This window comes from Aplidium turbinatum, chromosome 2 (genome assembly GCF_918807975.1).
Source record: "Aplidium turbinatum chromosome 2, kaAplTurb1.1, whole genome shotgun sequence".
Taxonomy (NCBI): Eukaryota; Metazoa; Chordata; class Ascidiacea; order Aplousobranchia; family Polyclinidae; genus Aplidium; species Aplidium turbinatum.
Window position 1 is genome coordinate 37,759,783 of NC_137473.1, and position 13,095 is coordinate 37,772,877.

Genomic DNA, 13,095 nt, shown 5'->3' on the forward strand with positions numbered 1-13,095 from the left:
AACCAAAGTAAGGATAAAACTTGCCCTCAAAGTATTTTGAATGCCGATGGTTGTGACTGTTCAAGAACTCCAATAATTCTGTGCGCAAAGCAAAAACGCGATTCATTACTTCCCCTTCGATAGCCATCGTACTTCAGTGTGGTTCAAAAATGTTTTCTAAAATTCGGGCGTTCGCGCCGAACCCCTGAAACAGCTTCGTCGAACCCCAGGGGTTCGATCGAACCCTGGTTAAGAACCACTGTACTAGGCCATGGAAGATGACCGGGTCACGATATTAGCTTTTATTATGTTTTTTATAAGGTTTTGGAGTTTTGTGATTGCTGCTATGCAGAAACCAGGCAAATTGTTAGTTTAAAATATAATCATTTAAAAAATTTGGAGAGGGTACATGGCCCAATGGTGCTCTTTTCGTAAGTCACTGATCGTCATCATTCGTCCAACCCAGTCCGATTCTGCATTATTTCGCCAATCAAAAATTCTCAAACTTTTTCAAAAGTTTTATTATTGTTAATGTGTTTTCTTGCAAAAACGATCAAAAAATCTCACATTAACACGTTTGTGTTTTTTCAGAATATCTTTTAACTAATTAAAAAATCAAAACAATTCAGTGCTACAATGTACATGCAAATCAGTGCTTTTGTGTTTGGCTTCTTGTCCAGTGTCACAGTAACGGTGACGTGTTTTTGGAATCAGTGGGCCGTGACCAGCGCTGGTTCCAGTTCATCGCTCCTCAATTCAATCTGGGGATTTCGAGGGATATGGAGCAGCTGCCTACAATATACAACTGGCCAATTCCAATGTGAGAAAGACATGACAGCCATGTTTGAAATTCCCGGTAACGTTTCGTTTTTATTTGTGTTACTTCATTATAACTTTGCAGTAGACCTCCCCAATCCCCGGACTTTCTTTTGTTTTCATCTATATTGTGACTTTTCTGCATGGGTTTTCAATGCTGATTTCAAAAATATGCATAAAATTTTTTTTCGATCAACGTCTGGGAAGTTATTCGCTGTTGCTTAGCAACAACTTTTCAAAAAAATTACAAAAATCCCCTTTAAAACCCCTTTACTTTTAACCCAGTGTGCTGATGTCTGGATTATCTGAAACCATTTCTTCTGCTGATAAATTAAAAAAAAAAAAATTATTAAAATTGGACAATCGGTACCAGAGTTATGACCGTTTAAGTACCCAGATTATGCAGTCACGCATGACTGATTTTTGTTAATTTATTGCCAAATGATACTAGAAAAATGGTGAAAGTTGCTTTCAAGGGGTTTTTGGGGGTAAGGAGTTCAAAAAATATATTAAAAAGTGTCTCAGAGCAACAGAAAAAAAGTTATTAAAAAATTGATACGAACAGTCATGCATGAACGATTTTGTCGCAGTCGCGTCATTCCTACAACAAGATGTATTCCTTGGCACCACAAACGTTAAATGCCTGGAGTCAGTGGCGGCTCGTGGTATTTATAGCAAGGGGTGCTGCAACCGGAGGTAGCCTATACGTGAATAAGCGAGCGCCAAAGGCGCGATGCCAAGGGGTCTAGGGACATGACCCCCATAAATTTTACCTTATTTTAGTGGTATTTCATGAATTCTGAGGCTATTTGAGCAATTAATTTCCTGATGTTCATCAAGTTAAATAGGCTCTTTTAGCATGTGACCTTTGGCCTTAACTTATTATCGTAAGTTAACAATGAACCTAGGTTACATTTAATTTATAAAAAATCAACCAGGTTTAGTGACCACAAAATTTATTGGTAGAGCTTTTCTTAAATTTAATTTAACAACACTAATGAAAACCTAGTCTAAGCTTTATTTTTTTGTGGAGAAAGCAAAGCACATTAGTCTAACCATGTAACAGCATCAGTCGCAGCCACCTAATATCGTGCTTGAAAACAACAGTATTTGCAACAGTAGCTAGCCTGACCACGTGACCAGCAACTGCAAAATTTGCAGTTCGAAATTGTGGGATTTGAAGCAACCTGAGCCAAAATATGACGTCACAATTTCTCTTTGTTCTTCTTTTATAAGATCGCAACTGCAGGGCTTGCAGTTCAGAGCTGCCAAATACAAAACTTAAAAAATCATCATATTTTTTAAAACCCAGAAATTATGAAACTTCTAGTCGGTAGGATCTATAGAGAACACGAGAAAAAACGTGAAATTAATAAAAAAAATAAAATACTGCAATGTGCAGGGGGTGCTGCAGTTTTGCAGTTTCTATGGACGAGCCGCCACTGCCTGGAGTCATATACAGTATAACGTGGAACCGATCATCTCAATGTAGCTAACATCTGGGTACCCATTGCACTTGATGTTAGAATACACGCTTCATTGCTCGGAAAGAGCTCTGATCAAGTGCAAGATGGTCACGGTCCACCACAATTTCAATAGCATCTCTCAACCAGCATAATGTAGTCTATGCATCTAAATCATGTGGCAAAAATGGATTAAGTCAGCTGAACTTAACGATAACCTTCTGTAATGCATTTCAGGTTTCACTATTGATCAGTTAGCATTTTTTACTTGTATTTTGTATGATTATATAACGTATTGTATACACTTCTACTGTCTAATATTCCATGTGTATTCATGTATCTATCATGGAGCTGAAGAAGAGTAAAATGAACCATGGTGGTTTGCTTGGTAATTTTCAGCCTTTAAATCATTTTAAGGAAGGACAGTTTAGACCAACTACTGGAGATGTTCTTCAGAAATACATATATCATCTTCAATTAAATCCTCGTAACCATCAGAGTGGGAAGGTCGCAGCTTGGGATACAGCAGTATGTCTAGCAAAAGTATGGCAGCCTGCTTGCATTCTACTGATGACAAAACAAAATATCCAAAATAAAATTATTCGTTTGGTTGATGAATACAAGAAATACAAACATGCCAAAAAGGAATCTGCTGCCTTAATTAAATTTCGAGAAACACTGACAACACGATTTATGATATCTGCTAAGAATGCCGAAAATCTTATTAACAAAATCAAAACATTGCTACCAGAAGATAAGGCATAAGATATACAGTTTCTTAAATTACTTGAAACAAACCAACCAGCATCTTTTGGACCCCTTGATAGAAAGAGGTTGAAACGCTTCAAGAATTATGTATTGGAGAATCAAATGAAGGCAATAAAGTATGATATATGTTTGTTCCCAGTATTCTTAACAGCCCAATGATTTTTAAAATAACATACCTATTAATTTTTGATGCGGATGCATAAACAAGACGTTTTTTACAGATAAATGCAGATTCTCAGCCATCTACCTCAGGACTTAATTTACTCTCCTCGTCATCTTCCCAGTAAATTAACTCGAATCTGCAGTGAGAATCTGCATTGATCTGTAAAAAATGTCTTGTTTATGCATCTGTATCAAAAATTAATAGGTATGTTACTTTAAAAATCATTGGGCTGTTAAGCATACTGGGAACAAACATACATCATACTTTATTACCTTTATTCGATTTTTCAATGCATAATTCTTGAAGCGTTTCAACCTCTTTCTATCAAGGGGTCCAAGAGATGTTGGTTGGTTGGTTTGTTTCAAGTAATTTAAGAAACTGTATATCTTCTGCCTTATCTTCTGGTAGCAATGTTTTGTTTTTGTTAATAAGATTTTCGGCATTCTTAGCAGATATCATAAATCGTGTTGTCAGTGTTTCTCGAAATTTAATTAAGGCAGCAGATTCCTTTTTGGCATGTTTGTAATTCTTGTATTCATCAACCAAACCAATAATTTTGTTTTGGATATTTTGTTTTGTCATCAGTAGAATGCAAGCAGGCTGCCATACTTTTACTAGACATACTGCTGTATCACAAGCTGCAAGCTTCCCACTCTGGTGGTTACGAGGATATTGAAGATGATATATGTATTTCTGAAGAACATCTCCAGTAGTTGGTCTAAATTATCCTTCCTTAAAATGTTTTAAAGGCTGCAAATTACCAAGCAAACCACCATTGTTCATTTTACTCTTCTTCAGCTCCATGATGGATACATGAATACACATGGAATATTAGACAGTAGAAGTGTATACAATACGTTATATAATCATACAAAATACAAGTAAAAAATGCTAACTGATCAATAGTGAAACCTGAAATGCATTACAGAAGGTTATCGTTAAGTTCAGCTGACTTAATCCATTTTTGCCACATGATTTAGATGCATAGACTACATTATGCTGGTTGAGAGATGCTATTGAAATTGTGGTGGACCGTGACCATCTTGCACTTGATCAGAGCTCTTTCCGAGCAATGAAGCGTGTATTCTAACATCAAGTGCAATGGGTACCCAGATGTTAGCTACATTGAGATGATCGGTTCCACGTTATACTGTATATGACTCCAGGCATTTAACGTTTGTGGTGCCAAGGAATACATCTTGTTGTAGGAATGACGCGACTGCGACAAAATCGTTCATGCATGACTGTTCGTATCAATTTTTTAATAACTTTTTTTCTGTTACTCTGAGACACTTTTTAATATATTTTTTGAACTCCTTACCCCCAAAAACCCCTTGAAAGCAACTTTCACCATTTTTCTAGTATCATTTGGCAATAAATTAACAAAAATCAGTCATGCGTGACTGCATAATCTGGGTACTTAAACGGTCATAACTCTAGTACCGATTGTCCAATTTAAAAAATTTTTTTTTTTTGATTTATCTGCAGAAGAAATGCTTTCAGATAATCCAGATATCAGCACACTAGGTTAAAAGTAAAGGGGTTTTAAAGGGGATTTTTGTAATTTTTTTGAAAAGTTGTTGCTAAGCAACAGCGAATAACTTCCCAGACGTTGATCGAAAAAAAATTTTATGCATATTTTTGCAATCAGCATTGAAAACCCATGCAGAAAAGTCACAATATAGATGAAAACAAAAGAAAGTCCGGGGATTGGGGAGGTCTACTTTGCAGTCATCAAACGTTGTTGTTGAATATTGAAACGTTAAAGTGTTTCATCAGGATTATAAGCTTAACGTTTTCTAGCAATAGTTGTAACGTTCATTTGCGTGCCCATTATGGCACAATTTAAAACGTCCGGGTAATTTAGATTAGCCGCGAATATTTTGTTTGACCCAATTCCTTCGACTAAATTGTTAGAAAGTTTTATGCCATCCAGGGGCGCCGGAACGATTTTTGACTGGGGGGGCAAGATTACGAAAAAAGGGCACTTTTGTTTACTACAAGGCCGATTTTTTTTCAAGTTTTAAGATCAGCTCACTATGTATTGAGTAATGATAGCCTACAAGTGTCCGGTATGCAAAGAAGGGCATCATGCTATGTTATTATAGGCTTGTCATACGTCCCAGTTTAGCCGGAATAGTCTCGATTTTAAGGCCTTGTCCCGTTGTCTCGCCCGGTTAACCAGTTTGTCCCGGAATTTTCAATTTGAGATTTGTAAAAAAAAATTCTTGAGCTAGTCATTTTAACAATTCTTTCTTAAGTGGGTCTGCAGAAAATATCAACAAAATGTTTCAGAAGCAAATGATCAACATCGACTTCTTTTTCAATGAGGACTTTTTGGTAAAGAAATAGCGTACATGTCTAAGAGTGAGAGGAAAGAATCATGGCAAAATGCAACGACATCTCTTGAACAAAAGTGAACTTTTAACAAAAACATAACCATTCCAAACTTTCAAAACCTTGTCGAGTTTGTGCTTTGTTTGCCTGGGACATCAGCACCAGTTGAACGAATTTTTTCATTTATGAACAATATGTGGTCTGATGACAGAGGCCAAATGCTAGAACAGAATGTCAAAGCTCTCCTCACTTGCAAAATTAATGTTAATTTGACATGTAGCGAATTTTATGAAAAGATAAAATCTAACACTGTAGCCTACTTTCGAAAAAGGTACTTAGCACAGAAAAATATTATTAGGCCTGATTCATGTGCTCATAAATATTAAGTTCCCATGTTTTCGTTGGAGAAATATATTGGTAATTTTCCCATATTAAATAATTAGTTGCATTAAATTATTTTGTATTAGGCCTACATCAAGATTACTTGCAGTTTTCAATATGCGTCCCGGATTTGCATTTTTAAAAAATGACAGCCTATGTTATAATAATGTAGCCTAACCTACTGTCAAGCCTTAAAGCAGCCTGCGGCCATGGCTGCTAAGTAGTGCTTGAATGACCGCCGGGGCTACCTCCTCATTCGGCCGAGTTTGGCCGCCAGTTTCTTCTAGCCAATTATTTAATTTCGCAATAGAATGATCGTGGATTAACTGTCGAAAATATGTAGTATCAAAGAGTGGCACAAAATTAGGTCAGCGCGTCATAATCGCCACTGTTGCATTGTGCGGGAATATTTGTTATTGCTGGAATATATCCATCCGCGATCACCAGCGCTGTAAGTCTTGCTTGTAATTCCCGACGTTTATTTAAACAAAGTCTTAATCCAATGTGCTAATTTACATCAGTTGGCAATATTGTCGTTTTTATGTCGATTCGATGTTGTCGGAAATTGAATCGTTGTTAAAAAGGAGAACTAGGTTAGTTGACATCCGAGGGGAAAATATTTTTTGGTCATATTTTGCAAAATTTATGCTTCTTTTAGTAATGTCCTTCACATCATTGAAATACTAATTTTATTACCTTGCCGTCATCGTCAACACATGTCGAACGTTGTTTTTCGCTGCTAAAAAAAATTCTAGAGGAGTGACGAACTTCTTTAAAATCAGCCAGATTGGAAACACTCGTACGAGTGTCGTTAGATGGTCCCGCAGTAGGCTACTGGATTACAATCCCGATAAAGCAGTTATTGCGTGGTGCAACAATTTTATTGTAGGACGTCGCCCAGGCCCAGACTTCAACAACGCTAAGTGATCATTTTAGCATTGTTGCAAGTTAAATTCTATTTACTTGTGCTATCGTTATTTATATTTTGTATTTTGGCCTTCAAGCAGGCAGATTTGGCCGCCGAGAAGGAGCTCCTAGTAGGCCACGATGGCTGCCGAAAAAACAACAAGTTTTAAGGCGAATAGCAGAAATTGTTATATTGCAAAATGTGCAGTAGCTTACATGACTTTAAAAGGGCACCATTGCCCCCCCTGCCCCTCCATCTGCAGAAAAATTGAGGGCAGGGAGGGCATCCGCCCCCCCTGCCCCCCCCCCCCCGCTTCCGGCGCCTCTGATGCCATCACACGTATAAAGTAGCCGCTCTCGCATCTCTTGTCCACTTATCAAACTAACATTTTTTTCTCTTGCCTTCAACAGCACTGCGGTAGCCTATTATTATTATTATTATTTATTTGCAATCAGACACAAAGTCCATAGAATTCAAATTTTTAACAGTCATCACACAAAATATCAGACTAACACAACATCAAGCAGGCTACATCAAACAACGTACAAAATACTGTTGTAGTGAATATAAAATGTAGAATTAAAGTAGTAATCAGAAGACATAACATTGCGCAACAGTGGATTAATTGATTTTTTGCAACGTTCTACAAATGCATAGCAATTTTTTCTTAATAGAGCATCAAATGTTAACACGTCGTTCTGTACCTGATACACTCTAGCACTGTCGCATCTCGACAAACTGTGGATAATTCTGTACGAGTCATTGTAAGCAACTCGTATGCGATTTAAAGTGGAAGTTTTATAGTTACACCATAGTTGCGAACCATACATTGGCATACAATATGATTGGTACATTACATTTTTAACTTCGGTAGAGCAATTTCCAAACTTGGACCTAAGCTGATTGGCAGCGACATAAAGAGATCGCACTTGCCTTTTAATATCTGCGTCATCACTGATGGTATCATCAATCAGTATACCTAAATATTTCACTTGTCCAACAAATTTAATTTGTGTATTGTACAGCCGCATGCATGGAGAAGTCAAAACTTTAAATTTGTGACATTGATGGACCAATCCAACAGTTTTGTTACAGTTGAAAATAATGTCATGTCTAGAAGCATAGGATTCACACACATCAATGAGTTTTTGGGTACCTTTAGCACTTGGACTAAATACACACAAGTCATCTGCAAACATTAAGTGATTCAAGTGAGATGAACCAGTATTACATCCGACATCTAGGGAATTCAATTCAGTCGATAAGTCATCTATATACAAAGAAAACAGGTAAGGACTTAAAACCCCTCCCTGCCTTACTCCGTTGGTGACATGGAAGGGGTCAGAAATTTGATTCCCCCACTTTATTCTCATTATTTGTTCTTTATACCAATGCTTCAATAATCGTACAAAGCACATAAGAACATTCCGTGAAACTAACTTGTTAAATAAGATATTGTGATTAACTCTATCAAATGCTTTGGATGCATCCAGAAATACACTAAACACAGGACTATTGCTGTGTATGTAATGAGATACTGTTTGTTTATAAAGATAAACACATAAATCTGTGCCATGTTTTGGCTTAAATCTAAACTGATTGTCAGATGTATTTAAAAACGGTGAAATATGCTTAAGGATATAATGTTCAAATAATTTGGACACTACAGTTGCCACTGCAATGGGTCTGTAATTTCCAGCATCCTGAATATTGCCTTTGTTGTTCTTACAAACAGGGATAATTATGGTATTTAAACAAGGTGAAGGCAGCATACCATGAGAAAGGCATACATTAAACAATAAGCTGAATAAGAAGCACAATAGTTCGTCTGCATATACTAGATGTTCGGCTGAAATTTTATCACTTTCAGCAGATCTATTAAAGGGTAATTTGCATAGTAGCATTTGTATCGTTTCAGTAGTGCATTGATATTTCTCGATATTGGCAAAAGATTCAGTGTCTTGCATCAACATGTCTATTGCTTCACTTGTAGGATTGTTACGCACAGAGTTTAATAAATTGCCATAATAATTTTTCCACATCTCAGTCACCGCAGTAGACCCAATTGCTCCTCCTACTGTTGAAGAGATAGGACCTTTAACTTTTGAGGACTTAATTTTTTGCCAAAATGATTTTCGCGAATTTTCATGATGAAGGGCTTCAGCAAGAGAATCAGCTTTAAGCTGTGCAGTCTCTGATCGACATTTCCGTAATGCATATTTAAAATTTTTTCTAGTTGTTTTCATCTTGTTAAAAGTAAGGCCGGTGAGAGGCTTACCACTCGACAACCATTCTAGATAAGCATTTCTAGCAACTTGGTGAGCAGTGTGAACTTTGTCATTCCATCCTGTGATTTCTAATTTGGATCTTTTTTTGATTGTCTGAGAAAACGGATTTGCTGACATATGTAGAGCATGTATCAAGTTATCATAAAACAATTCAACTTCTCTTTGATGAAGATCATTACTACAATTGGGGTCTGTACACTTAATGGTTTTGTATGGTATGGGTACTTGTGAAAAAAAATACTTGCTTGAACTTCTATAGTCTTCTTTTTGCTGCTGAGAAAGATATTGCCATTGGATTTTGCTAGGTTTCATCAACAAAGACCCAGTATCCATTTCCACTCTTGGGAGGTTTTCACAAGTGAAAGTTACTGTAAGAGGTTTATGGTCAGAGGTTATGAACTCCTGTAGAACCTTTATTTCTTGAATTGTAGAATGCACTGATTTTGTACTTAAGCAATGATCGATCCATCTGGTTGTGCCATGTGCTTCACTTCACTTCACTTGCATAAGTGAAGGTATTAGCTTGTAACAATTCATGGTCAGAGATAACAATTATAATTTCATATTTCATTTTGTATGTTATTCTCTTTGAGGATGCGTATTGTCATGATGCACGAAACGTCAGTGAAGCAAGAAAAACAAATTGAATGTTTCTGTTTATACTTTTGCATTCAACAGTACGACGTGCAACTATTGCTAACAAGGAAAATATTGTTGCTGTTATGTTGATACATTTGCACACCAAGTAGCTGTCTGTACTGTATGTACAGTAGTTCCGCAAGATGGCGAGCTGAGTCTACCTGGTATTAATATTTCTTAGTGGGAGAGTTTATGGCGATGGTAGTCTTGTTTGGATTTAGCAAAAACATGTACAGTAGGCTACATATAACTATAAGCAACTCTTTTGTATTGGAGTTTGTTTAAACACTATCGTATACTGTATATTACTCTATTTTTAGCTTGTTCTTTCCCCTTCCGTATGACTTTCATTATGCTGTAGACGTAGAGTAGACTAAACATTTTGTAGCACTGAAGATCAACACAGTTGCCTAGGCCCTATATAGTTTTCGAAATGTTTTTCTGAACATGAGTTTAATAACCACATTTTGGGGTTTTTATTTTTTGATTTGGCTACCCATCTTTGTAAGTTGCATTACACAAAAACACAACAAGTAGAGATATTCATTTGTCGGGTATAGCCTATCGTAAAGATAGGCCTAGGCTACTTATTTCAATTTTGAGTTAGTAGATGGTGGGTTAGATCGTTTTTCAATTAAGCTTACAGGCAAGGTATTTATCACAATTCGATGTGCTATGCAATCAAGATGCTGAGCACACACGTGCCTTGCATTTAATGAAAAATGTAAATCAAGTTTTAATTGTAAACAAAGGTTGTGAAAAGTTAGTCCTACATAAACAACGCGACTAGTTGTTTAATAGCAACAATACTACAATTTGATAGCCTTATAGCCCTAAGAGATAACTAGATACTGGAGTGGACGTTGGCCTATTTCCTTTAGATGGGTTAGCTGGTACTTTCAATTTCTTAGTAGGCCGAGATCTGTTGAAGGCCGAGGTCTGCCGAGGGTCTGTTGAAGGTGAAGCAAAGCAAAGTAACTTTGCTTCACCTTCAACAGAGTCAATATCGGCAAAAAATTGTAGCGTTTTTACTGAAAAAAACAACAACACAAAAACAAACCCACAAACATTGCAAAACTAAGGCATAGTGACCTTAGTCATTTTGAAATGGGCCTACTTAATGTTATGATTGATTTGTTTTACTGTAAAAGACATTTGTTTGCCATTTGTATGTAGCCCACGGTGCATAATCAATAGAGGCTACATGACTTGGGTGCTAAATAATATCACTGGTCATTCGATTGGTTGTGAGAATCTTTATTCTTGGACTAAGAAAATCCCTTCAATGGCTTAATCCTGACAGTTTCACATATGTGTAGTGGCTTTGAACCACTGACGTAGACCCGGTCACAGAGTTCGACAGGGTAAAGTTTCAGCTTGTGCTCAACTGTTGTTTGTGAATCATTCCATCCACCAGATGCCGCTAAATGGATAGCTGTCCTGAAATGCATTATTTGCTCAATAGCGTCCATCCCGAGAGTCGAACTAGCGCTTGATCTTGAAGTTTCTTTGTTTGAAAAGTCATGCGCTTTACTAACTGATCTATTGGTCATTGGTCTCTAAACTAAATCATTAGTTTTTAACCTGGGCGCTACCGACCTCTAGGAGGCGTTGTTGACTTTTTAAAGGAGAGGAAATACTCAGGGGGTGCTATATTCAGAAGGTGTAACGATATTTTCTTTCTTCACCTTTCCTTCTGAACCCCTTGAGAGTGTTGATGTTGACATATTTAACGAAAGGCTATTAGCGTTGTCATTATATATATTAATTAAATAGGCTACGCTCGATGCTTTCTGCAAAGCATCGCCAAGCCAATGTCGTTCGCACATGTTTACAAATGAGGAATAAGGATGCTTATGTAAGATGATGTAAATGTTTCGTGGTAGTCTAGGTCTACTTATGTAAGTATGAGTTTGTTGCATGCTTGTTTTCGACATTACTTCCAATGCTGCAGCAATTGTAGTTATCTTACATAAAATAAGCTAAAAAGGTATTGCATCTACTCGACAGAATTCTAAAGACTTGTCGAAAAAATGAGTCAAAAACTAATCTTCAAAGTTACAAAATAGATAAAACTTTATCACTTCCAAATTCAAAGCTTTTATCATTCTCATACCTAAGATTTATCATTTGTTTAGTGTTGGCTCAAGTTGAATTTGAAGCATTGACTATTCATTCCAATATAACTTTGAAGTGTTTGTTTGGATGAATCATATTAACAACTCTCCAATTTTAAATATCGATTGACCTTTTTCTAGTCTCTAGTGATCACGAGAATTGTTTGTTTGAGGCTTAGAGAAGTCTGCAGATCATTGTCGTTAATCCACAATGCTGGTTTATGACCGAAGTCGCCCGGTACAGTCGTTATAAGCTACAACTTCCGATAGCCATAACTCATTGCAATAATATTTACGACTTTAAACAGAATTGGCAGTCTTAATAAGGAAACTGTTAACTGATTGATTTTGTATGAGTTGGTGTGTGCATAACGCTTGTGGTAGGTGCCAATGCGGAAGGCTTGACTGCATTAGCTTTAGCAAACACTGAGCTGCAGAAAAAAGATGCTTTATTTTGACCAAAATAAAATTTGATTGTTGAGGTCTGGATATCTTGAACACGCAATCAAAAGAAACGAGATTTGTTTGTAGAACCATGTATACATTTTCTCACTTTGTTTACCACGTATGACATCAAATTAAATTGATTGATTCTGGGAATCTTCATCATTGGACAGAGAAGGCTTCTTTGAAAGCATAATCCCGGCAGTTTTGCATAGGCTACTTGTAGAGGCCTTGAACCACTGACGCAGACTCGGTTACCGAGATTGACAGAGTGAGTTTTCCGATCGGTGATGTGTTTTTGTCTAGAAATTATTCCATTCATTGTCTAGAAACTGGGTGACGCTGAATAGACAGCTTTTCTTGATTGCGTTTCCCAAGCGCACAAACGAGAGTCGAACTAGCGCCGCTTGATGCTGAAATTTCTTTGCTCGTAAAGTCAGGCGATTAACCAACTGAGCTACCCGGGCGGAACTGTTAAGATATTCAGAGCAATTTAAATTTGTTTTTTTAAATTACACCAAACTACAATCAGCCAGAAACGCCAATGCAATTTAAAGTCACCTAGCCTTATCAAAAAGTCCACACTGCCTCGGGACAAACCGTTTAAATGAAGTAATAACTATGTCTTTGAAGCAAGATTTAAATCACTGGTTTGAAGAATACAAAAGAATTGGCAGCAGCTATGAGAAACGAACATTTTTGTTCGCAAATATCATGTTAAAAGCGTTAGTTTCAAAGATTTTCAACAAATTAACTATATTTTCTGGCATCAAAGCTACTAAGTTACAGAAAT

General features: G+C 36.8%; 1 protein-coding gene across 1 annotated transcript in view; it reads left to right on the top strand.

The window, feature by feature from the left end:
- Positions 1 to 598: 598 nt before the first annotated feature.
- LOC145764916 (claudin-1-like) overlaps positions 599 to 13,095 on the top strand; it is a 32,494-nt gene continuing 19,997 nt past the window's right edge. Inside the window, exon 1 of the mRNA XM_082576612.1 lies at positions 599 to 835. Within this exon, the coding sequence (XP_082432738.1) occupies positions 616 to 835 (220 nt within the window). The 5' untranslated portion in view covers positions 599 to 615. The remainder of the gene's footprint in view (positions 836 to 13,095) is intronic.